The sequence below is a fragment of the Lissotriton vulgaris genome, chromosome 7 (assembly GCF_964263255.1).
Source record: "Lissotriton vulgaris chromosome 7, aLisVul1.2, whole genome shotgun sequence".
Classification (NCBI taxonomy): domain Eukaryota; kingdom Metazoa; phylum Chordata; class Amphibia; order Caudata; family Salamandridae; genus Lissotriton; species Lissotriton vulgaris.
This window is the reverse complement of record NC_141695.1, coordinates 599,594,143-599,619,909: the sequence shown is the minus strand read 5'-3', so window position 1 is coordinate 599,619,909 and position 25,767 is coordinate 599,594,143. Positions and strand designations below refer to the sequence as shown.

Here is a 25,767-nt window from a genome sequence, read left to right as displayed (position 1 = left end):
CAGCATTTCTGCTGTCCATGTGATTCTAGTTGGCTTCCTCCAAGATTTAGGATGGGAGGTTCTGTCCTCGCTTAGTTCCAGTCAGGCAGACTCCCTACGCCTTTTACTTTTTTGTTTAATCAATGGTGCCCCTAATGTGCCTCCCCAGGACTATTAAAAGTTTATGTTGAGCTAGTTGCTCAGATGCCACAGTGGCGATGTTCATATGCACACTAGTGCAGGTACTCTGCAATTTCAAGGGTTAAAGAAGATCACAACAGGTATGCTACAACATTGTATTTTAGTTAATAATAAATGAATGGCCTAAGACTGACTATAACCAAATACAGATAAGATCTAAATCATAGGGGTGGTGAAAGAGTAAAATATCCCTTCTGGGCCTTCCAACGTGTGCTACTTTCCCATGCACAGAGGCACAGAGTGCCTATTTTAACATGTGGCTTGCCTGGTATTTCTCAGACATGTCTCTCATTCCTCAGGTCAATGTAAAAGCGTCTTCCTAATTCTATCTCTTCAAATCCTTCCATTCATTATTTTTTTGTTAGACCTCTGAAAGTCGGGGAGCTGATGCTCCAGATGTAATTCTAGTGTGACTTGACCGGGGCAATGCCCTTTATTTGAGTCTTCCCAAATGGCGGGTACAGAGACTTGTGGTGGAACAAATGTGACTTTGCTACTCCATCGTAGTTGTCTTTCCACTGGCTTCCCATATCTGAGTGAGTAGAGTTAAGGTTCTGTGCATGGTTCAATTGCACTTGTAAGGCCCATTAATGAAATGCAAGCTCAGGCCATATGGATGGAAATGAACACACTTTGTTCTCAGCAACATGTGCTACTGTAAGTCAACCACCACTTTTAGAAACAAGGGCTTAGGGGAAGAGCTTTCTCTGTCCAGGTTCGATCAATCTAGAGTAGTTTAGCTCCGTGGGCCAATTCTAATTTCTTTAAATTTATAATTGGTTACTGAAGCTTTTAATCAATTTTGATTCAACGTATTCTGCTGTGGTGCCAAGGGCAACCCAAGTGCTTGATTATAAGTTCAAGATTGAGTCCTGATACATGTGCACGCAGAAATTAGCACTGAGGTCAGAAATCTAAGTTATGTGATAATTAGATAAATTAAAAAAGCCCTATTGAAAATAGAAAGTAAGAAATTTGATAAGTTAAATACCGATTTACATGTCATGCCTCATTTCCAAGTTGAAACATCAGAATATGAGGTATTTTCCACATCAGTTAAATACCTCACACAGGAAGAATGGCAAATAATCCATCCACCACAGGAATCTGTGTTACACTACAGGTCTCTAGTTAGACTTTAGGTCAAAAGTTACACTTCGAGTCTAAACTTATACTACAGGTCTAAGTTTACCTTTGCGAATCAGCCTCTCAATGGCCACTGGTTATCCATTATTGTACTCCAATACAGATTCCTGTTGTGAATAGATTAATTACCATTCTCCCCGGTTGAGGTATTTACCCGGTGTGGCGAATGCCTCCTATTCTGATGGTTCAATGTGGAAAAAAGGGATACGGTGTAAAACAGTATTTAACATATCAAATTCCTCATGGTTTCCCTTTCCTAATTATCACATAACTTAGATTTCTAACCCCGGCGCAAATGTAACTAGTCTAACTTAGACATCAAGTATAAAGCTAGACTACCGGTCTAAACTTAGACATCATGTCTGAACTTAGATTTCAGGTCTAAATTTAGACTTCAGGTCTAAGTTTACCTTTGTGAATCTGGGTCCTTAGTCTTTTATCCTTCTGAGGCTGATAACATGAGTACCATTGTGTTGGGTACAATGATTTGTTATTCGATGCCAAATGCCCCCAGGGTTGAATGTGTACTTTACAAATTAGAACATTTATTTCAAATCCACATATTTTGAGAAATCAACAGTTAGTGCACGGACAGTTAGAACTGAATGTTTTTAGTCAGTATATGCTTACAAAAGTAAGTCTGTATGCGGTCTAACTGCTGTTTGTGCAAGTGATAAAAGATAACTTTTCTAATCGTATTATCTGTGGTTGTCTGACATTATGAACTCTCACCTTCCCTTAAATGAGGTAGCTGCTTGTTTAAGACTCAACAGCCTTTTCCGGGTAGCGTAAAGGCTTGGCACATCTAGAATGAAATCTGAAATGGTAGCTGCGCCAATATAAAAGTCAAGTATCCACCTGTGTGCTTTGTTTCCAAGCCTTTGCTTCTGTGTCTATCAGTGTACCAACCTCCCATATCATATTTGTTTTTAATATTCTTTGTATAGTTTTTAGATGTGTTGGAGTGCAGTGACCAGGGGATGCCACTGTGATAATGGTCATGGACATTCTGTGACCTCAAATAAGCAGAATGTGTTAAATGTGCATTTATCCAATGAGCACTTATATGCCATGTAATCCGGGCATTCTAAATGAGCAATTACTCGGTAATTTTCTTCTCAACAACAGATTACAGCCAAGAGGCCCTGTGGTGATCATCCGCTGCAGACCTTCCAATGTTAGATCTGTTTTGTTGGAATACATGCACAGTTCCTCAAAGGCTATCCCCATGTCCCCCTGTCTCTTCAATAGCTCCTGAGACTGCATAATTTCCATTCCAGAGGCAGAATCTCCAAGACTGCCATCTCTCTTCAATACCTCCCCACAGCTTAAAACTTCCACTCCAGAGGCTAATGCTCACAAACTCTATAGCAGAGCTTCTTATCCGATCCCCACCATTCAAACTGAATAAAGAACACTGATGTGCCCGCAACTAATCAAAATCAAAGTGAGGAGCCAATAAACAATATGGGATGCAGATATCAGCACCAACAGCCGAACAGGAGTGGTAGTAAAATCCATATTCTACCACTTGAAGCTTCTGAAAAAAATACTCCGCTCTCCAATCCACTAAACAAAACACCAACAGATTGTCAGTGCTCTAGTCAACTTGACCTAGCCTACATAATTCCACTCTTCACTGCATATTTAATAAAAATACTACAAAATGCACAAAGCAGAGCAGTTTGCTTCATTATGAAAGACAGCCTTGACCGACTCCAACTATTTTAAGAATTTCGTCAAACCACTATGCCTCACCTGCATAAGCATCTGCAGCAAAATCACATTGCATCAATCAGTTTGTTTGCTCCACTCAGACATGACCTAGTGGATCCTAGGACCAAATGCAAAAGCAGAGAAAAAAGGTGCTTTACATTGCTGGCCCAGCCACCGTCTACAGAGAATCTCTGCAGTCACCTCTACGGCTGCAGTGCCCTACGTCTGATGAGGTTTAGGTCACAACATAAGATTAATTCCGACTACATGTCAGACTGTGATACTGGAAATGTCCTATCAATCTGTCGCTCATACAAAAATGTTCATGTGGTATCCTATGATGAGACACAGTGCCCTTCTGAAGACATGAACTACGCCTGTCCCATGTAATAGGTAATGAGAGGGTCTCACCTCCAGTTGGAGCAGCAGGTTGGAGACACCACCGGGGGCATCCTTGTTGTATTTGTCAAGGTTAGAGTTCAGTTTTCTCACGGTCTGGGCTGCAACTTCAGCATCCTCTTGGAACTATGTGGATAACAAAAACAATCTCTGATTAGATCACAAAAAAGGAGAGTGTTACTATAACCCTGCATGCCCCAAACAAGTATAAATCAATGGGAACAACCAACATAGTATTACAGAGGCCCTACCTCCCACCAGCTCAATAACCAACAACACCAGCGTCTAAAAAAGAGACTCAAAAGTGACCAAGCATTTCAAGCCGTCAAAACCTCATTCACACCAGCCTTTCAAACCCACTAGCCAAACAACCACTCAGTTTCATAAATGTATTTAAATCCAAATATTTCCACGAAAACATTTGAAGTAATATACACACAAATAACAGAATGTATTCAAACAATATCACTCAGTTACAAATCAGGAAATGATTTAAAAAATGTATTCAATCGATAGCAGACATTAGAATGTAGGTTTTCATGTACAAAGATTCTTGGTAGAAATCATGAAATGCAACATTTACCGATTCACAATTTGGGATTTCTTATAAATGTACTAAAAATTAATTCAGTAGAGCAACCCAATTTTTCCCAAATGTATTTGTATTTTGTGTACTGATCTATGTACTAATAGGTCAGTTCACAAACTACAGAACGTTTGTGCAGGAGGTAGTTCACAAATTGCGACCCACTTTGATTGGCTACATTCACAGGAATGGTGGACTGCTGGGGTAAGCAGACCACCATGTCTGTGATTGCTTCTAAATAACGTAATATACATTTTTTTTAATGCAGCACATTTTCCTTAAAGGTGTTAAAAAACAAAAAAAAGACAAACGATATAAAACTTTTCTAGGAGCAGTCAGTGTTTACATGGAACACAGCCTGCCCCTAAAAAATATTTTGTGAATATTAACAAAGGAGAAGGAGTCCTTTGGGGACCACTTCCTGTTTGCGAATGGCTTACCACAGCCTTTGAGAAGGTGTAAAATATTAATGTTTTGGAAAACATTAATATACCCCTAAAGGAATCAGTATCTGGAAGGGACCCCCTTAAAACATCTTTTCCTAAAACCAATTAAGTATCTATACTCCAAGCAGAGTGAGATTCTGTAAGATTCCTTAGCATCTTACAGAATCACTGTTTGGGGTTATGGGTTTGATTACCTAGGAGAATCAGAAGGTAAGGAATTATAAAAGCAGATGCTAGACGTTTTGAAAAGCAGAGACTAGGGTTTTCCGCACAATTGCTGATCACGACAATGATTACTAACGCCGCCCGACCTCCGGGATGTGGGCTAAATGGCTGCGCTATACTTATGTTGTATTGCAAATGAAACGGGATGCCTGGCTTTCACCTTGCAGATACCCTGCCGGGGTTATCTCACAGGGGAATACCAGGATGGGTTCCCTAAGCAAGCGCTTAGAGACCGGTTGGTGATTTGCGCTATATAAATACCTGTACATTTACATTTACATTTACAAACGTGGCGCTGTATGCACTAGCGGGTAATCCAGAATGGAAAGATGTACAATGTCTAGCTTTGCAACAAAAATAAAGTTTGAAAAAAAAAATCACTGTTTGGGGTTTAGAATAGTAAAATGCAATTTTGTGGTCAGAACGGCTCCGATTTTACGTATTGGAGTCTTACCAACTGAAAAGATAATTTAGTACAAGGGAACCCAAGAGCCTGATTTAGATTACGGCAGATGTGTTATTCCATCACAACGGTTTTGCATATCCTGTCCTGATATCTCATCTGCCGAAAAATAAATCCCATAATATTCTATGGGATTTATATTCCAGCAGACGGGATATCCGGAACCGTTGTGACCATAACCCGTCTGCCGATACCTAAATCAGGCTCTAAGTCTCGAACCTCACAATTACAATAAAATCATCCTTTGTGCCTCATACAGTTTGTACCAGAAAGCAACATATTTTCACCTAATTTAAAAATGTATTTAAATTCATTATTGTTCTTCTCACTTCAGAAAACAGAATTGTTCTTAAGTACTTCACGAAAGTACAACTAAAGTGCAATTGTTTGTTATTTAAGCAAGACCGTGTTTTAATGGCATCGTTGTAAACCCTGTTTCCCTTTGGAAGCTGGCCTTTTCATGTACTCATGAAGAAAATATCTATATGAAGGCTTATATGTAGGCCATGACTCAAATATGTGAGAATTTATCCCTATTACGGGCCGTCTTTTAATTGGACCATTGAGGGGGTGGAGTTAAGTCAGTTCTCATTTTTTGATAGTGTTCAGAGTTCTTCCATCAGATCAGTCAAGCGCACTAATGACTACGATGACTGAAACGTTTTGCTACTATATCACAGGAACATCACCAGGCAGATATCTTTGGAAGCACCTAAACACAATTCATACTCACAATAAAAAAATGTTCATCATGGTTGGTCAATCTAAAAAAAATATATAGGAACTACTATGTTGCGAAAATAAATCTGTAAATATCAGTGACCCACAGGAGATAACAGGTATTGGAATACTCCAATGGTGGGAAGCCATGTACACTCTATATGACACATCAGTGAAACATCACAGGATCCTACATTCTCTGACATCAGCTGAGAATATACTTCTTAAAGTTACAGGATTGCAGCAAGGTATCCAAGATATATTCTGCAGAATAAAGCTACATTATGGTCAACTAACACTGGATACAAAAAACGTGTATCTTCAAATGGAGTGTAATGTGTGTGCGTGTGTGTATGTGGCTATGTATATTTCTGACAGCTAACTGTTTAGTGAGTAGCTTAACCATAGAGGATAGAGTGGGTTGAATTGAAAGCATCACGACAGCGCTTGGAGAATCCACTATACTGGGCTGAGCAGCGTTAATCTCAGGGAGCAACGGAAATTCCAATTGATCTTGTAAGGAAGCATTTAGCAGTATGGTAGACTCATAGGTCATTCCTAGTGATAGAGCTGCAATACCCCTTTCCACAAGGTTGTTTGTATGCTGACCTATGATCGACAATAAAAGAGATGGAAAGGTTAATGGGACACGAAGATCAGCTTCAGAAACTTGAGGCAAGGGAGTAATACCAGAACAATGTAGTACAAGAGCCTGTTTTAAGAGAGAACGAGACTTCAAGAAAACTGTGGTAGGGTTTTCCATCAGCTAAATTAGGGGAGATAAAGCAGTTTATACCTTGTAGCCTTTGTCGATTGTCTGATTATATGACGTGGTATGCTTTGAGCAAGCAGATCAATTTGGTTTAACCGTTTGTATGTCTGAAGCAGAAATATTTGGAGTTGTATCATAGGTTGTAGTATCTTAAGACTATAGTTTAAAGCAACATATTAAAACTTAATGCAGAAAATGTTCAAAATGTCTAAAAAGAATTAGTGAAAAATATATGTTCAACTCACCCACTTAAAAATAAATTTAAATTAAGCACAATATAGACACACATTGATTAATTACAATTCTTTTGGTGGGTCCCTCAACGCACAGCCCTTAAAACTGATGTCTTAAATTGGTTCAAATTGTATCCACCATGGCTTAATTTGTAGCTTAATTATTGCTGCAAATGCTGGAACTGAGAACTCGGTACACAAAGCAGAAGACGTACTTCCATAAAGCATCAAACAATTTAAGGGAAACCAAAGAGCAACTTAAAGCATAAATGCAATAGTTTATATTAAAGTCACACTCAGGACTCTCCCGTTTATCCTTCTTCTCAAAGCTTCAAACACTGTGTTCATCTAGCGTTCATAGTGCTTAGTGATTGCTTACACAAGTCCTCAAAAAGGCACTCCAGGTTTGAAATCATGCTTCGGACTTTCTTTATCCTCAACGTTTTAAAGAGGTTCAAAGAGCTTAGTGAGAGCTTAGTAGTTTCTTGCAAACAGTCTTCAAACCACCAGATCTCCACCAATAAACTCACAGGATTTAGCCAGCATTAACAGACATTAAGAAACAGATGCTGCAAGGCTGCAGGCTGCTCCAGACGCCACCAGGTCTGCTTTAACATGGCGAATCCACAAGTCTGTTCTCCACTGCTGTACAACAATAAACGTACTCCAGCACTGCTGTACCGCTGCATACTCCCAGCAATGGAGGACCCACCCAGCCTCTTCAGCCTTCTCAAGCCTCCATAGCCAGACGGCTGCTGGGCTAATGAACAAACCAACTAGCTGCAGTGCTGGCTACCTGACAGCTCAGTCTGAAAAGCTTGAGCACATGCTACAAGCAGTGTACGTGGGAGAGAGGGCGCAAGTGCTAGCAGGGGCGCTGATGAAGGGTACAAAGCTAGCATCCAGTAGAATCCAGCAGTGGATAGATAGCAGCAATGCTAGTGGTGGTAGACTTGAGGGCTAGCATGGCCATGGGCGCAAGCTCAAGGAGTAGTGCAAGCTTGTAAGGCCACTTCCACAAGCCTCTTCTTCTTTCTCTATGTCACACATACATATTGGGCGTCTAATCCCAATTTCCACATTTCAATTTCTCTATGAACCACTCCTCTTCTGGAGTCGACACACCACGCCACACCTCTTGTTAAATCAGCAGTGCAGTATCTAACAGCAAGGTATCACTCCAATGCTAAAATCAGGGCTCGAGTCGGGGGGTACACGCAGGTACACAGCATCCCCCCACTTTTTTCACAGGGTGGACGCCGTCCCCCCTGTCAAGAAGCTGGGCCCTACAGAAATATGCTGAACATGTTCCGGTGTAATTTTCAGACACCGGACATGTTCAGGACGTGACGTCTGAGGTCATTTGCATATTGTCAGTCCCCCACTTCTTTTTATAGGACTGGTGCCCTGGCTAAAATGCATTTTGCATTATTTATTATTTGAATACACTTTGAGTGGAGGGTAACCTGGGTCCTTTGTTTTTTCCTCTATGCTCCTGATTGTGAGGATAAAATGCATTTTGGACCAGCAGTAACAAAGACAGTCGTTTTGGCCTGTGTACAGTGAGAATGTTTTCTCAAGAGGCACTGAGACAAGAACAGAAGGTCAAGCATTACAAGCTTCACTCACAGGAAAAACAAGCAGAGAAGATGCAGCTCAGGCAAAAGAGTGAGAGCTTGCTTCACTCAGAACATGTACAGCCTGGTTTCTACACACATGCACGCACAAGCACACACACACACACACACACACACACATGGGTGCACACATCCGTTAAGACTGCAAGTTTCCTACACACACAGAGAACAGTTACATCACGTGCAGGACTGGGTACAGCATGGACAGAAGTAGTGCAACTGTATCAGATTACAGAAGGGAGTGGAGATGATTACCCAGTAATACAACAGAAGGACTCTCTGCACCCTTTACATTGGTGAGGGGTTTACAAAAAGGCTCGCAAATACTGTGCCAAAGTATTGCGGCTATTCTCGCTTTGTCTCACTTGATGTCATTACCACATGTTGATTCTATATGTAGGTACAATTAGCCTTTTGAAATTTGCTTGTTATGCAAATGTGTTTCAAATATACATCATCCATGAGAGGTGATCTTTAGGGGAATGTCTAGATAAGATTACATGATATGGTGTATCTTGTGACTTAAGGATATTTATGTAACAATGAAAAACAATGCATTCCCAATTTTAACAGTAATGTAGGAGCCAAACCACGGTTTGCCTGGACTTAATAAGCAACATGTTTACAATATGATAATCTTCATACAGGAGGGGAGACAGGCTTAACACATATGTAAATAAACATGGATACATACATATATACTTTCCTGAATTACTCTAGAGGACTTTTTTAAAACTCTGTCCACACAAGTGTGCAATGATACTTCTTTGTCCGTACTATTTCTACTTTACCATGCATTAGATTATTTATTCATTTATTTATTTATTTATTTAATTTATATGGCGCGTTATAACCACCGGGGTCTCTAAGCGCTGTTTGTCCAGATTTACATAGTGAAGTATTGCATTCCCTTGATACCTCCTGTACACCTAAGATCTAAATTACTATAATTTTATCACTACATATCAGTTTAAAAAAGATCATTCTGATGCTGCTACCATTTTTTCAACTATTAAATAAATATTCTGATTACATCACTCCTTAAAATTGTTTTCGAATGACATAAATGTGTCCTTCACTGGATCAGAACATGTTATTATGTTGATTTCGTTAACAGCCAATATTTTACAGGGGTAATGTCCCTGTGTCCTATGCCAGATTACAGAATGATCTTAATTTACCATACATTAGTTTGAAGGAAATTGCCCCATTTATATTGTACCACGTGTTTGGTTACGGATAGAGATTTCCATGGTTACTCTTTGGTGGATTCTAGATTACTCTGAACGCTTTACTGTGCATTACACTACAGAAAGATATTGCACTGACTGCTTTACATTGCATTGTAGTGCAGAAACAAACTACTGTGATTACTCTACTTGCCATTATCATGGATACGTTTATCTGTCCTTGCATTTGATTGCAGAAGTACATTGTTATACCCGATTCTCCATGCAATAGATAAATTACTCTAATTACTTAACTTTGCATCTAATTATAGGAGGTTACATTGATTGTTTTGCTCTTTTTAGATTACAGAGCACTCTAATTTACTCTGCATCAGTTAAAAGAAGATTACTGTGACTACTTCACACTGCTTTTGATTACTGGAGAATTCTCTGACTACTAAACTATAATGTAGTAGATTGCTCTGAATACATAGTCCTTTGGTATCTCATAGAAGAACATTACAGGGATAGCTTTACCTTGAATTGGATTGCAGGAGTAACATACTTTACCCAGCATTACATCACAAAGCACTACTAGGATGACTTTGTCTTGCATTAGGTTATGTAACATTTATCTTGTCGAGAGATTACTTAATCTGCATTGTATAACAGCAGGTGAAGGCTTTCCCTTGCCTGAAATAGATCAAAGAAAGACAGAACTCAAATTTATTTACTCTGAATATATTACAGATGGGATTATTTCCTGTCTGGTTTACTTCATCTACTTGCCTCATGCCGATATTTCGATTTTACTCTCTAAAATGAACATGGTGCCTAGAAACCGGCAGCATTTTAAAAGCAATACCCTGCTGTACATGACATGTTTGCCCTGATTTCAAGGTGTGGTTGTGACAGCAAATGCTCCAATTTCTGGATACACTGCAAACTCCAGAGGAGATTATGCCAGCAGGGTCTCCTCCCCATTTGGGTAGCATGATCAATGATATTCCACTAATGGGGTAGCCCTTCCTCTTCAAAATGTAAGACTCTTTAGTACCACCTAAATCCAAATCTTGCACAATGTGTTTTTTTATCCTTACTTCTGCCTTAAGATCCATCTAACAAAGATTGTTAATAGTAATTCATTTATCTAAAAAAGCAGAGTAACTTTGGTTACACGACACAGAATATTGTAAGCAGCAATGTTCATGAAAATAATAAGAAACAAGGTTTTCAACACTCTGTTTTCAAGAATGTTCCAATTTCCTTACCGGTGCATTAGAGCTATTGCTGCCTTTATGGCTAAGGGCGATTTCATTTATAAGAGTAAACAAGCCAACCACAGGGAGGTTAAATGCATACAAGAGGACTGATTTGCTCTGCTTGACCCGCTGGCCAATGCGGCACAATGCTCTTTGAGAGCAGAGGAAACATGCAAGGCAGATAGGATTCATATGCTCAGGAACCACATCTCTAATACCACTACAATGTCTTCCCCTTTGTGGCGCTACCTACACTAACATCTAAGCATGACTTCTGTTCTGATTTTGCTTGATCCTAGTCTGGATTTGTGGATCTGGCTCGACAAGTCTTTGAAAATAGTCTTTGTCAGTTGGCAAGAAGTCCCTTGGACATCTCAGCTCCTGTGATACATCACCCTACTGGCCTGATTTGAGCCAAGATGAAGGGCTAGAGAGAAGAGAAAACCCTGCAAGAAACTCAGCAATGCTGCAGGATATTTTAAACATTAAGAACCCAAATGTATTTTCAGAAACGTGGAGCAATGGACCAAAGTCGGATTTCATCGGATAAACAGCAAATAAAATGTGAGCCACGTATCTTTAAAATGTATATTTCTGGGAATGTGTTTTAAGGTGGGGAGCTCTCACGACCTGTTTTCGCCAGAATGACAACTCCCTGTGCAGGGTTAACCCTCTTTAAATCAAGAAACACAGGTTATGTGTGGGTGGAGTTTTGTGTTTAGCGCCCGCTCCCAGCCAAGGGTGTTTCCCACTGAATCCACAATGACTGTACGTGCAGGACCTAACACATTAAGTACTCTACACACAATGGGTGGCAGGGTCTGTCAGAAACCTTGTAATGATAACTACAGCTCTCCTTACCTAACCTTCCTGCTGTAAATTAGCTTATGAGTGTTTCTAAAATCAAAATATACTTCGGATAAATGAACCCCTGAGGATTTATAACAAGAAGTCGGGGACTAGCTTCTCAACGGAGGCTGCTCACTGGTAAAAGGGCTCAGATATATCTGGTATAAAATAAACTTTGCACTACACGACCTAGTGCTGGAATAACAGTAGCAAGAAATTCAGAAATGTATCTTTAAGCATCAGTGTCAGATCAAGGAAAGCAGGGGTGGCAGGAAAGATATGTGAAAAAATGTAAGCAATGATACAGCACCCAAACCCACCAAATCGCATCCATCATCAGAGCATGTCCTTTTTGGCCACTGTGCATACCCATAACCTTTATTCTACGGGTATCCAACCTCTTTAAAATCTACTTCCAATCAACAAAAGTGTGTGTGTGTGTGTGTTTGTGTGTGCAGGCATGTGTGTTTGTGTGTGTGCGTGCATGTTTGTGTGCTTCGCAGCATTGATAGAACCAGAAAAAGACTATCTTTGTGAGGACCGGTGCGTTATGAGAATAGGTCCTAGAAGTGTATTTAGGTACTTTAGTGAGTGTATCAAAAAACTAAAAGTGCAGTTAGACTTGCTTTGATGCGCTTTATAACCTACCCCACAATCAAAGCGTGTGTGGAGTTAGAATAGTAATTACACACTTCAATTCTGTCAATGCAGGTCCTCATAAGTATAGGTAAGTTGTTTTGTGTGTGTGTTTCTGTCTGTGTGGGTGTGCGTGTGTCTGTTTTTTAGGTTGAGGATGGGCAGCGCGCATGGGCTGTCAGCAGACCTGTATTAATAAGTAAACAAGGTAGCTCCCGCCTGCTGCTTACCATTTGTTCTGAGCAGTGTCGGTCTTCTTTGCTGTCGCGTAATTGGTTTAGGCTGGGAACGTAATTTCCGGTTTTTTTGCAGTGCAGCACCGACTAAGTTCAGTTTTGTTACACTTAGACAGTGTAACTGTTATTTGGGGAGCTCTTTTTTTGTTCATTGCATTGCTCGATGCACTTCTGTGTCGTACCCCCACCGTCATCATCCCTGCCGCCACCATCCCCTCCTATTTGTTTTTATTTGATGCTTCCTGCCTTGACACGGGCGCTGCGCTATATGTTTTAGCAGGGCACCCATTTTTGTCTTTCTTGTGTCTATTTCTTCCATTATTGTGTTTTTTTATCAGCATAGTGCCCTTTCCTGGACCATCATGCGCATAACTTTAAGAAGCACGGGCGCCGCGCTATACGTTGTAGCACGGCGACAGCTTTATTATTTTTGTGGTTTTTATTTCCTTGCTTAATGCTTTTTTCTAATCAGCATGGCGCCCTTCACGGGTCGCCATGCGCATAACTTTAATAGGCATAGGCGCCACGCTATGGGCCTCATTTATGAGGCCTTGCGTCAGTTTTGCGCTGCGGATGCGTCACTTTTTGTGACGCATCTGCGGCGTAAAACATGCGCCTTGTTGCGCCATATTTAAAAAGTGACGCATCTAGGTAGATGCGTCACTTTTTAAACCCCTGCGCCACATTATACCTGCGTCAGGTATAATGTATGCAGAGGGGGCGTTCCCCCGCAAAAAGCCTCGTAATAGTGACGCAGTGAAATCTATGAGATTTCACTGCGTCACTTTTAGGATGCGGTTGCGTCAAAATCTTGCGCCTGCCTCACAGCAGGCATAAGACTGACGCAAGCCCTTTCACATGGGGCTTTCCCCATGTGAAAGGACGCATTGCTGGAGATGCGTCACTTTTGTGACACACTCCAGCAATGCGTCACTTTTGCGCTTACAGATGCGTCAGAAATACTGACGTATCTGTAAGTCCTTGCGACATGATGCGTCATACATTAAATATGACGCATCATTGGTGTCGCAAGGAGTGCGCAGTGAAAAGTGACGCATCGCTGTTTTCACGCAGCGATGCGTCACTTTTCATAAATGAGGCCCTATATGTTTTAGCAGCACGGCGCCCACTTTCGCCCTTCTTTAGCAAGGGTAACGCCGGGCCTTGCTGAACAGGTATGAGCAACGCCACTATATTCAGCTTTTAGCGGGGAAGCGGCCAAAGAGCTTCGTGACCCTAGCTGAAGGAGGCGGCTCTCGCAGGCCGCTGCGATACTTATTTGTGCTGCACGGCTGCTGCTTCAGGAACCGGAGGAGGAAGCGGAAGCAGAAAGAAGCAGCGGTAATGCTGCCACTTTGACATATGCAAGTTCAAGATACTTGCTGTACAATTCTTCTCGTGTCTAATGAACTAGATTTTAATGTTACTCTGAATATAAATAAGAATCTAGGCCACATTTGGGGTATGCAAGGCAACTAACGCCTTTTAGTTAGCAAATGGCATTGTTGTCAGGTGGGAGGAGCAACAGTGTTTTAATTCACGCATAAAACTAGCACTTTTAAGAACTTCCTCCCAATTCAGTATTATAATCTTGTGTTTGAGGGGACGCACTAAATAAATTAACTTTTTTGAGTTCAGAAGAAACTTTATCGCACATTTACACCATGTTTATTGTATGACTAACATTCCGAACATTTTCACAGCTCGGCTCGTGCACTGGCTCCTATACGCTTGGATCGTCTCCAGCTGGCTCTCCCAGCTAATGTATTAGCTTGCCCACCTCTAATAAGGGGCGATGAAGGGATATGTGACAGTGAGCTCGGTGGATGGTAGAGAAATAGAGTGGTGTAGACAAACAGACAAAGTCTGTCTCCATTGCCTCGTGTCTGAACCATCCCTTTCAATAACCTAGAAATCTGCCTGGAATGCCAGCATGCCCTAACCTCCTCCCCCAACCTATCCTTAGCAGAAGCGGCAGATTCTGAGCTGCTGTGGACTGCTAGTGCAGAGGGGCAAGGCAGAGTCTGTAGAAGCGCTCGGATCCCTAGCCTGACCGGACGTGCACCTAAGCTCTCCGAGTGCCTTCACACTGAAGATACAAAAATACATTTTGTTCTGTGCCTTACTCGCTCCTCAGTAAGCACTGCCTGGCAGATGGAGCTCTGTGTTAATTAAACACATTCAGAGAGGTGGTTGTGTACAAGCAACCAACTGCCACAAAACCGTAAATTTTGAATGTGTAGTTAAATACCTGCTCATCGAGTAACCTCATTGGCTGATCATTCCATGGCACTACCAAAATTACATTTGAACACATTTTCTGAACTGTAAAACACTCCCTTCTATGGGTTATTTAACAACTCGGGGCTTAAAGGTTAGGTAACCTACTTTGAATACTTCAAAATACGGTAAACACAAAAATTTATGCAATGAAACTAAGCAACCAGTATTGTCTAAAATACAGCCATTACAGTACTTTTTTTTGTAATGTCAATGCAATAGGTCTCGCTTTTACGAGAGTTTAGGCTATTAGGATTGTAAATGACAATGCCTTTTATTTATGTTTTAAAAACCAAATCATAAATAAAAGGCATTGTCATTTACAATGCCAATAGCTCAAACTCACGTAAATGCGAGACCTATTGAATGAATGAATGAATGAATGAATGGCGATTTGTAAAGCGCAACTTAGCCCGAAGGCATCAAGGCGCAGATGATGGAATGTAGCCAGGTACAGATATCGAGATATAGGGAATAGGGGCCTAAGAGTAGGCTTCAGTAAAGAGCAGAGTTTTAAGGCCCTTTCGGAAGAGAAGAAGAGATTCTTGGTCCCTGAGTTCCAAAGGGAGCTCGTTCCAGAGTCTAGGGGCGAGAGAGGAAAAAGCCTTACCTCCCCATCTCGCCTTAGCGAATCGGGGGACGGTCAGCAAATTCTGGCCGGCAGAGCGCAAGGCCCTACCGGGGACATAGGTCGACACAAGGGACCTGATGCCCTCAGCACCCGCACCATGAAGAGCCATGTGAGTGAAGGTCAGAATTCTGAATTTTATCCTGGCATATACCGGGAGCCAGTGGAGAGTTTTCCTTATCCGGGTACCTGAGGAGCGCCTGGGGGCATTGACGACAAACCTCGCTGCAGCGTTCTGGACGACTTGCAAACGGTGGAGTAATTTATTGCTCATGCCAAGATATAGGGCATTACAATAGTCCAGTCGCGAGGATAGCAGGGCGACCGCAGCCAGTTTCCGGGCATCAGGGGAGAGGTAATGGGTAAGTTTTCTTAACACCCTTAGAACCCCGCAGCAGGTTAAGACCGTTCTATTTACTTGCCTGTCAAAAGCAAGTGAGGTGTCAAAAATGACTCCCAGGTTACGGGCGATGGGAGAAGGCTGGGGACAAGTTCCCAGTATCTGTGGCCACCAGTCGGCAGACCAGATCTCCTTATTTCCACCAAATACCAGAATCTCCGACTTTTCCCCGTTTAATTTAAGGAAGTTCGAGGCCATCCAGCCTGCCACTGCTCCCATACAATTTCGAAAATGTAGGGCCGTGGTCTCAACGGATTGCGACAGAGAGACCATGATCTGGGTGTCGTCGGCGTACGAGAGCACTTCCAGTCCAAAAGTTCTAACAAGCCTAGCGAGTGGGGCCACATAAACGTTGAAAAGTGTAGGACTTAAAGCAGAGCCCTGCGGGACCCCACCCTGCAGAGGTCTGGCGTTGGAAAGGAAGTCACCCAGTTTGACCCTTTGCTCCCGATGGTTAAGAAAGGAAGTGAGGAGGCTCAGAGCTAGACCCTTCACCCCCGTCTCACTGAGACGGGAGGCCAAGATGGTAGGGGACAGGGTGTCAAATGCTGCTGTAAGGTCGAGCAGGATCAGAAGAGTAGTCTGACCACTGTCGACCTTTGCGTGGATGTTGTTGACCACCACTGTAAGGGCTGACTCAGTGCGTTGCGCCTTTCGGAAGCCATGCTGAGAGGGGTCAAGCAGGCAGGTCTTATCGAGAAAGGCGTTGAGATGGGAATTCAAATGAGCCTCCAACATCTTAGCTGGAGCGGGAAGAAGGGAGATGGGACGAAAGTTCTTCAAAATCCCAGGATCCAAGGAAGCCTTTTTCAGGAGAAGCTTAATGATGGCAGTCTTCCAGGATGCTGGAAATACACCACTGGAGACGGCCCTATTCATAACTTCCAACAGAGGGGGAAGTAGAGTGTCCCTGCAGTTTTTTAGGATTTTAAGAGGACAGGGATCAAGGGGTGATCCTGACTTGATCGAATCTAGAAATTTATCTAGGGCCTCAGTCGTGAGGAGGGGAAAACTGGAGTAGTTATTGTTGGAAGCTGGGGTGTGCTCTGGGCTAGGAGGGGGGGCATGAATGAGATTATGAGTCTTTATGAGCTTTGCAAATGCTTGTCCTCCCTGCTGCGGTTTTGATTGACTGTCACTTTGAGTAACCAGAGCTGAGCAGCACTTCCTCCAAGATGCTGGAAAAAGCAGTGTCACTTGGGTCCATATTCCATGAATGACAGACCGTCTGTCCTCCAGCTTAAAGACAGTTGATGAGTTCCTGGTGGCTCACAAAATGCTCACTGGAGACTCTTCCCCACTGTCACACAACATACCTATAGCATTGTCTTACCTCCTGTTCTCTCACTAACAAACATCACACACTTAAAATATAGCATCCAATATTTATCATCCCCTGTCCGCACACTCGGGGTGAAATCAAACGTGTACACCACATACTACCCTCAAGATAATTACCACATCTAAATTATTTTGCTCATGCTTTGCGAGATCATGCCTGCCACCTTCCCTTCTGGTCTTGGTTAAAAATAGCATTATGAACCACTTCTCTCCATCCTAACGTCTCTTCTTTTTAACAAAACGGGGGACTTGTAAAGCAGTGCTGCGATGACTGCGACACTGCGCTGCAGCACAAATGCTACCTTTCTTACGTTCGATATGGCAGCTGAATTCAGTGGAATCCGTGTTGCTCGATGGTCTGTGCAAAAGGTGGTCAGGTTTGCAATTCAAGGGGCTACTTGAATGTACTACATTTCACAAACACTGCAAATGTACTCCGTCACAAATTCAATGCAGTATCTCACCTGCCAAACCCTTGGTCCACCCGCCTCATTTACAGATGAATGGACCTTAAGTATTCTATTGGCTGAGCCCCTGTTGGTTCCACTGTCATGGCAGCTTCTTTCAACGTACAGAGATGAACGCTGGTGTGGCAGTCATCTCTAAATTGGGCAGAGTTCCCCCAGGATGGTACCATGGCCATCATAATGGGCGCTACTTCATCTGTCAAACCCGGCCCTAAGGATCTTGGTAAGGTATTCAAACAAAGTTGGAATCTCGTACTTTGGTAAGCCTACCTACACACATTCACAGCCTCAAATGCCACAAGAACCAGACAATAAGGGTCAAATTAGGAGCTGACAATACAGAATCCTCCAATTTCTGGTTGGATTGCTAAATCCAAGAGAGTACCTCAGGCAGTTGAGGAAAATTACAGGTGGATTCACCTATTGGTTAAGCACTTCTTCTACAAGTTGTAGGATTTTTCCTTACCATCTAATGATAAGCCAAATAGAACGCAGTTAGTCGATTCCTGGTTACCTAGCTTTATAGGAAAATGGAGCGGAGGTCACAAGATCACACATACATCAAAACTGTGTGCCACAGGAGAAGCACAGGGGTCAAGTCCTCTGCAATATTACCTTTTTGTAGTTCTCCACGTTTTTCAGGTGGCTCTCCTGGCAAATGCAAAGGTTAAGAAAGTTCTGCCATTCGGTCTTCAGGGCTTCTTGGTGTGCCTGTAGAGGGATACACAAATAATGGAATGAACAGTAGCTGAGAAGATCGAAGGGCCTGATTTAGATCGCAGCGAAAGGGGGACTCCATCACAGTGGTGACAGATATCCCTTCCGCCGAAATATAAATCCCATAGGATATAATGGGAATAATATTAAGGCAGATATCCATCACCATTGTGACAGAGTAACCCATCCGCGGAGATCCAAATAAGGCCCATAGTATCTTTTCTGTGACTTTTGCTCTCACGCATTGTTTTCTTTCACACATTCAAATACTTTTCTGACTATACAATGTCATGACTTTGGTTGATATCTAAAATGGCAGGTAAAGCTACAATAATCCAGTGCTAGACAAGATGTTCCCTCGTCCTTCATTGAACCAGGAACATCATTAACTGGTATTGCCTGACATTTCATCCCTGTGTCCCATCTGAGGCAGACTGCTTGGCTCTGGAGAACTAGAGAATTTCGTGTTAAGTGGGTGTCTCTGAAGGAGCGCAGTCTATAACCCCTTCACTCAGCCCTCGCGCTCCTTTACAGATGTTGGCAGGTTGTGATAGCTCCCCCATCTCTACATGCCAGTCCTCTTCTGTGGCATTGCTATCCTTTGAAAGGTGCCTACCGATCCACTAGTAACCTTCCACTATGAACATGGGTCGATTCTCCTCACCAAGCCACTCCTTAGAGTGCTTCGTCAGTCCATGCTTCGTACCTGGATCGAGCTCACCGCTGGATGCTGCAGATCAATCATCCGCTCTCCATCATCCTGTAGGTTGTTGACATATTCCTCTTGCGTCAGCAAATCCTGAGCTTTAAAATTCTGCAACACACGAAAGAATGTATGTCACTATACAAGTAATCACTCCATTTACAGAGTCAATGAGACACTAACTCACTTAACTGAACATGACTTGATCCTCTTGACACCATAGGTGGTTGCAGCTTACCTCCTGGCAAAGGTGGCCTTGGCATTTGCAGAAGGCAGGCAATTCCATAGGGCGGGCTACAGTCACAGAGAGGCCAATTATACCTGCATCCTCATCTGCCTGGACCATATTTTGCATGTTCCCCATCCTTCCAGACTGCCCGTCCAGCAGACCCAGAGGCAAAATAATGAGTCTGCCATGCCACTCAGGACGTCTCAGAGGAATAAGTTACTAACTAACCTTGCCCCTAGCTCGCCAGCTTTTCTGAGGTACTATCTTGTTATGAGGAATTTCCATGTCTTTAGAGGACAATACTAGCCCACTTCGGCCTCCAAGTTTCGGTATGGTGGAGCAGACGGGTACCCTGGCCCCTGTGGCATGTCATGCTCAAATCTTCTACAGCCTTTCACTACTCTGCAGTCTCAACCCATAATTCACTCTAAACACCTACTGCTGCCTCGCCATGCCCTGCAGCCACAACCTGCAGTGCAGGTCCAACCTTGTAGAATCCTCACCCAGTACTGCGACCTCACCCAGTACTGCGATCTCACCCAGTCCTGCAGCCTCACCCAGTACTGCAGCCTCACCCAGTACTGCGACCTCACCCAGTACTGCATCCTCACCCAGTACTGCGACCTTACCGAGACCTGCAGCCTCACCCAGTACTGCATCCTCACCCAGTACTGTGACCTCGCCCTGTACTGCAACCGTACCCAGTCCTGCAGCCTCACCCGGTACTGCATCCTCACCTGGTACTGCGACCTCACCCAGTACTGCAACCTTACCGAGACCTGCAGCCTCACCCAGTACTGCAGCCTCACCCAGTACTGCATCCTCACCCAGTACTGCATCCTCACCCAGTACTGCGACCTCACCCAGTACTGCGACCTCACCCAGTACTGCGACCTCACCCAGTACTGCGACCTTACCGAGACCTGCAGCCTCACCCAGTACTGCATCCTCACCCAGTACTGCGACCTCACCCAGTACTGCGACCTCACCCAGTACTGCGACCTCACCCAGTCCTGCGACCTCACACAGTCCTGCAGCCTCACCTGGTACTGCGACCTCACCCAGTACTGCGACCGTACCGCGACCTGCAGCCTCACCCAGTACTGCAGCCTCACCCAGTACTGCATCCTCACCCAGTACTGCGACCTCACCCAGTACTGCGACCTCACCCAGTATTGCGACCTCACCCAGTACTGCGACCTCACCCAGTACTGCGACCTCACCCAGTCCTGCAGCCTCACCCGGTACTGCATCCTCACCCGGTACTGCATCCTCACCTTGTACTGCGACCTCACCCAGTACTACGACCTCACCCAGTACTGCGACCTCACCCAGTACTGAGACCTCACCCAGTTCTGCAACCTCACCCAGTCCTGCAGCCTCACCCAGTCCTGCAACCTCACCCAGTACTGCAACCTCACCCAGTACTGCGACCTCACCCAGTACTGCGACCTCGCCCTGTACTGCGACCTCCCCCTGTACTGCGACCTCACCCAGCACTGCGACCTCACCCAGCACTGCGACCTCACCCAGCACTGCGACCTCACCCAGTAGTGCAGCCTCACCCTGTCCTGCAGCCTCACCCAGTCCTGCAGCCTCACCCAGTCCTGCAGCCTCACCCAGTGCTGCGACCTCACCGAGTACTATGACCTCACCCAGCACTGCATCCTCAACCAGTACTACGACCTCACCCAGTACTGCATCCTCGCCCTATACTGCGACCTCACCCAGTACTGCAACCTCACCCAGTACTACGACCTCACCCAGTACTGCGACCCTACCCAGTATTATGACCTCACCCAGTCCTGCAGCCTCTCCCAGTACTGCAGCCTCACCCAGTACTGCGACCTCACCCAGCACTGCATCCTCACCCAATACTGCAACCTCACCCAGTACTACGACCTCACCCAGCACTGCAACCTCACCCAGTACTGCATCCTTCCCTGTACTGCGACCTCACCCAGTACTACAACCTCACCCAGTACTACAACCTCACCCAGTACTGCGACCTCACCCAGTACTGCGACCTCACTCAGTACTGCATCCTCACCTAGTACTGCGACCTCGCCCAGCACTGCAACCTCACCCAGTACTGCATCCTCACCCAGTACTGCATCCTCACCCAGTACTATGACCTCACCCAGTCCTGCACCCTCACCCAGTACTGCGACCTCACACAGTCCTGCAACCTCACCCAGTACTACGACCTCACCCCGTACTACGACCTCACCCAGTACTGCATCCTCGCCCTATACTGCGACCTCACCCAGTACTGCAACCTCACCCAGTACTACAACCTCACCCAGTACTGCGACCTCACTCAGTACTGCATCCTCACCTAGTACTGCGACCTCACCCAGTCCTGCGACCTCACCCAGTACTGCATCCTCACCTAGTACTGCGACCTCGCCCAGCACTGCATCCTCACCCAGTACTACGACCTCACCCAGTCCTGCAGCCTCACCCAGTCCTGCAACCTCACCCAGTACTGCAACCTCACCCAGTACTGCGACCTCACCCAGTACTGCGACCTCGCCCTGTACTGCGACCTCGCCCTGTACTGCGACCTCGCCCAGCACTGCGACCTCACCCAGCACTGCGACCTCACCCAGCACTGCGACCTCACCCAGTAGTGCAGCCTCACCCTGTCCTGCAGCCTCACCCAGTCCTGCAGCCTCACCCAGTCCTGCAGCCTCACCCAGTGCTGCGACCTCACTGAGTACTATGACCTCACCCAGCACTGCATCCTCAACCAGTACTACGACCTCACCCAGTACTGCATCCTCGCCCTATACTGCGACCTCACCCAGTACTGCAACCTCACCCAGTACTACGACCTCACCCAGTACTGCGACCCTACCCAGTATTATGACCTCACCCAGTCCTGCAGCCTCTACCAGTACTGCAGCCTCACCCAGTACTGCGACCTCACCCAGCACTGCATCCTCACCCAATACTGCAACCTCACCCAGTACTACGACCTCACCCAGCACTGCAACCTCACCCAGTACTGCATCCTTCCCTGTACTGCGACCTCACCCAGTACTACAACCTCACCCAGTACTACAACCTCACCCAGTACTGCGACCTCACCCAGTACTGCGACCTCACTCAGTACTGCATCCTCACCTAGTACTGCGACCTCGCCCAGCACTGCAACCTCACCCAGTACTGCATCCTCACCCAGTACTGCATCCTCACCCAGTACTATGACCTCACCCAGTCCTGCACCCTCACCCAGTACTGCGACCTCACACAGTCCTGCAACCTCACCCAGTACTACGACCTCACTCCGTACTACGACCTCACCCAGTACTGCATCCTCGCCCTATACTGCGACCTCACCCAGTACTGCAACCTCACCCAGTACTACAACCTCACCCAGTACTGCGACCTCACTCAGTACTGCATCCTCACCTAGTACTGCGACCTCACCCAGTCCTGCGACCTCACCCAGTACTGCATCCTCACCTAGTACTGCGACCTCGCCCAGCACTGCATCCTCACCCAGTACTACGACCTCACCCAGTCCTGCACCCTCACCTAGTACTACGACCTCACCCAGTCCTGCACCCTCACCCAGTACCACGACCGTACCCAGTCCTGCAGCCATGCCAGATATTCCAGCCTCACCTCATACTCCAGCCTCACACTGGCTGGGTCTGGCATCTGGTCGCTCCAGTCCTGCCTCAGGATCTTGTTCTGTTGCTCATTGAGGTACATGAGCTCCTTGGTGCAGCCATGGAGGTGGTTGTACAGGCTGCTCAGGTTCCGGCTTCTCCAGGTAGCCACCTCCTGTGTGTTGTTGAGAGGGTAGCGACATAAGGGAAACAGTCAAGCAACTCGAGAGTCAGAGAATTATTTACATATATATGCAATTAAGAATGAAAGACTAACTAAAGCGATTCTGTCCAGCGGCATGCATCTTTCGTCTATGACTGTGAGGACACCTTGTTGCGCTTGTGGTCTTTTCTCTATGTCTACTACTGGTGCCAGAAGACCTGCACATTTTTGCAACTAACTGATAACTCTCCACGAAGTGGTGGGCAACTGGGTGATACATCTTCGAAGCTTGAAGTGGGGTTGCTTTTTTATTTTAAGTTGGAATACTTTATTTTCCTAAACACTTTGTTGGGACAAAGGGTGCCTCTTTAAGGACCTCAAACCTTAGTCGATCAGCAGGGGCCCTAGTGCTACCACGCTTCATCCCATCACAGTTCCTACTTCTTAAAAGGGGATATAAGGAAGGGTTTTGGTGTTTATCAGCTTATTGTGCTATCTGGCTACACTAACTGCTGAAAAGGTGCCCATAGGTTAACTGCATGTACGCAGGATTGAGTCACATACCCAAAGTGTACCCCAAATCACTCAATCCTACTCCATTTACCTGAATGCCAATCCTGCAAGAAATGCCCCCTCTACAGCACAGCCACTGCAGAGTGGTAGGGCTCTGCTTCAAAACACGCCATTCCAGGAGCACCTCTTAGTGGAGAAGTGTGGCTCACTGGTTAGAGCAGGCAGACCCTGAAGCAGAGGTCAGACCCGGGACCAGGGTTCAATCCCGACGCGGCAGGGTCTTGAGCTCAAATGTCCATGGACTCGATAATTCTCGCTTCGGTGCCTGACCTAATCATGGGTTCACACTCTGCAACTCTGGGCATTAAGCTTGCTTAATCTCCACAACGCCCCCCCGCGGCGGGATGCCTGGCTTTCACCTTGGGGATGCCCTGTAGGGGCTATCTCACAGGGAAAAGCCAGGACGGGTTCCCAAGGCAAGCGCGGAGATACCCCTTCGGGGGTCGATGCTGGCGCTATATAAGAAACATAATAATAATAATAATAATAATACACAGCTAAACCAGACAGTAGAAAGGAGACGCGAGTGACAGTCTGTATGAGTCGAAACGCCATCAGGGCCCTATCGGTCTGTCTTTGACTGAGCAGTCAGAATGCACAACTTTAGTCAAATGAATGCTGAAATGACACTCATGGACTGAATACATACCAGGAGTCCTTGGTATTGTCTCTTAATGTCGTCAGCGTCCTGTGTTCCAGCAGAGGAAACAAAGGAAAGATGGTTGGTTAAAAAAAAAGTATTTTTTTGTATTACATTTTGAAAATTGGGTTCCTATAAACAACGAAGATTCCCACTGACGGCAGAGAACAGTTTGCGTGGTTGAGCAGCCCCCTATTTGCCCCTAAGATCACAATGTGGACCCCCCCCATGTTTCCACCAGGGTTGAGGCCTTACTCCATGTCATGGACAAAGATCCCTGCCCCCCTCACCTTCCTGTGAATTTCCATCGAAACAATTCGCATCTCTGCCCCATGGTGGGTGTAGCCATTAGGAGGACTGTATGCAGCCAAGTGGATACGTAATGGACCTCTCTACCAGCCAACGCCCTATGTTTCCCCAGGGGTTCTTTACAACCCCCGCAGAGATTCTACTCACTGCATGAACAGGTCTTGCATCTCTGCAGTAAGTTCCTCCCTTGAAATCCAACCAACTCCGGCTCTAAAAGTCTCCACTGGGGTGCGGTGCTACTTACCACAGTGGATACATTACGGAACTCTGTCTGTACCCGCTCCCTTACAACTCCCACCACCCTACTCCCAATTGCATTCTGGAGTGTCTCCCATGTGACTGGATGCTACTCACCCCCGTGGACAGGTTTCGGATGTCTGGCGCGTACTCTTCGATCTGCTGTTGGAGGATATTGTGCTCCGCCACCTGCTTCTCCACTTCGGCCAGGCCAGGCCCATACTGCCTCTGGTCCAGCTCTCTCTGGGGCAGGACAAAAATCAAGAAGGCCAGATTACTTGCTTGTTCCTTCACAAGGTGTTTCTCTGACACAAGGAGCGCCAGCTGGCATAGGCCATGAGGTTGGGAAAGGTGGTAGTTTGGCCGGCAGATGACAGGGTTGGGATCGCGTACACTGCATGTCAGAAGCATGAGCCTTCTAGCCTACCTGTTGTTTTCCCTCACCTGCTCAGTGAGATCTGAAGGGTTCCTTGGCTCTAAGTGTGCTTAAATCAACGCCTATTGAACGTACCTGCTTTTCGTCCAGCACCTGGTGCCAGTTGACCTTGGGCCCCACCTGGGGCAGGCTGAACTTCTCATAAATTTCCCGGTAGTCCGAGCACTCTTGGCTCAGCCGCTCATGAAGGTTACGGATGCTGCCAATAAGGAGAAAGAAGTTGTGGTCAACTGTGGAGTCAGCCTGGTCTCACTCAATGTAGAACCCATATACCTCTAAAATGACCCTTCTAACCACACCCAGATTGAATGACAATGATAACCGAATAAACTAACCACCAGCCTGTTGT

At 45.3% G+C, this 25,767-nt stretch overlaps 1 protein-coding gene across 1 annotated transcript in view; it reads right to left on the bottom strand.

Annotated features, from left to right (window-relative positions):
* EVPL (envoplakin) overlaps nucleotides 1–25,767 on the bottom strand; it is a 150,023-nt gene that overhangs the window by 51,664 nt on the left and 72,592 nt on the right. Inside the window, exons 4-10 of the mRNA XM_086930714.1 lie at nucleotides 25,494–25,617; nucleotides 25,100–25,225; nucleotides 24,446–24,484; nucleotides 23,074–23,235; nucleotides 19,215–19,322; nucleotides 18,407–18,502; nucleotides 3,454–3,567 (exon numbers count right to left, since the gene is read on the bottom strand). Of these exons, the coding sequence (XP_086786840.1) occupies nucleotides 3,454–3,567; nucleotides 18,407–18,502; nucleotides 19,215–19,322; nucleotides 23,074–23,235; nucleotides 24,446–24,484; nucleotides 25,100–25,225; nucleotides 25,494–25,617 (769 nt within the window). The remainder of the gene's footprint in view (nucleotides 1–3,453; nucleotides 3,568–18,406; nucleotides 18,503–19,214; nucleotides 19,323–23,073; nucleotides 23,236–24,445; nucleotides 24,485–25,099; nucleotides 25,226–25,493; nucleotides 25,618–25,767) is intronic.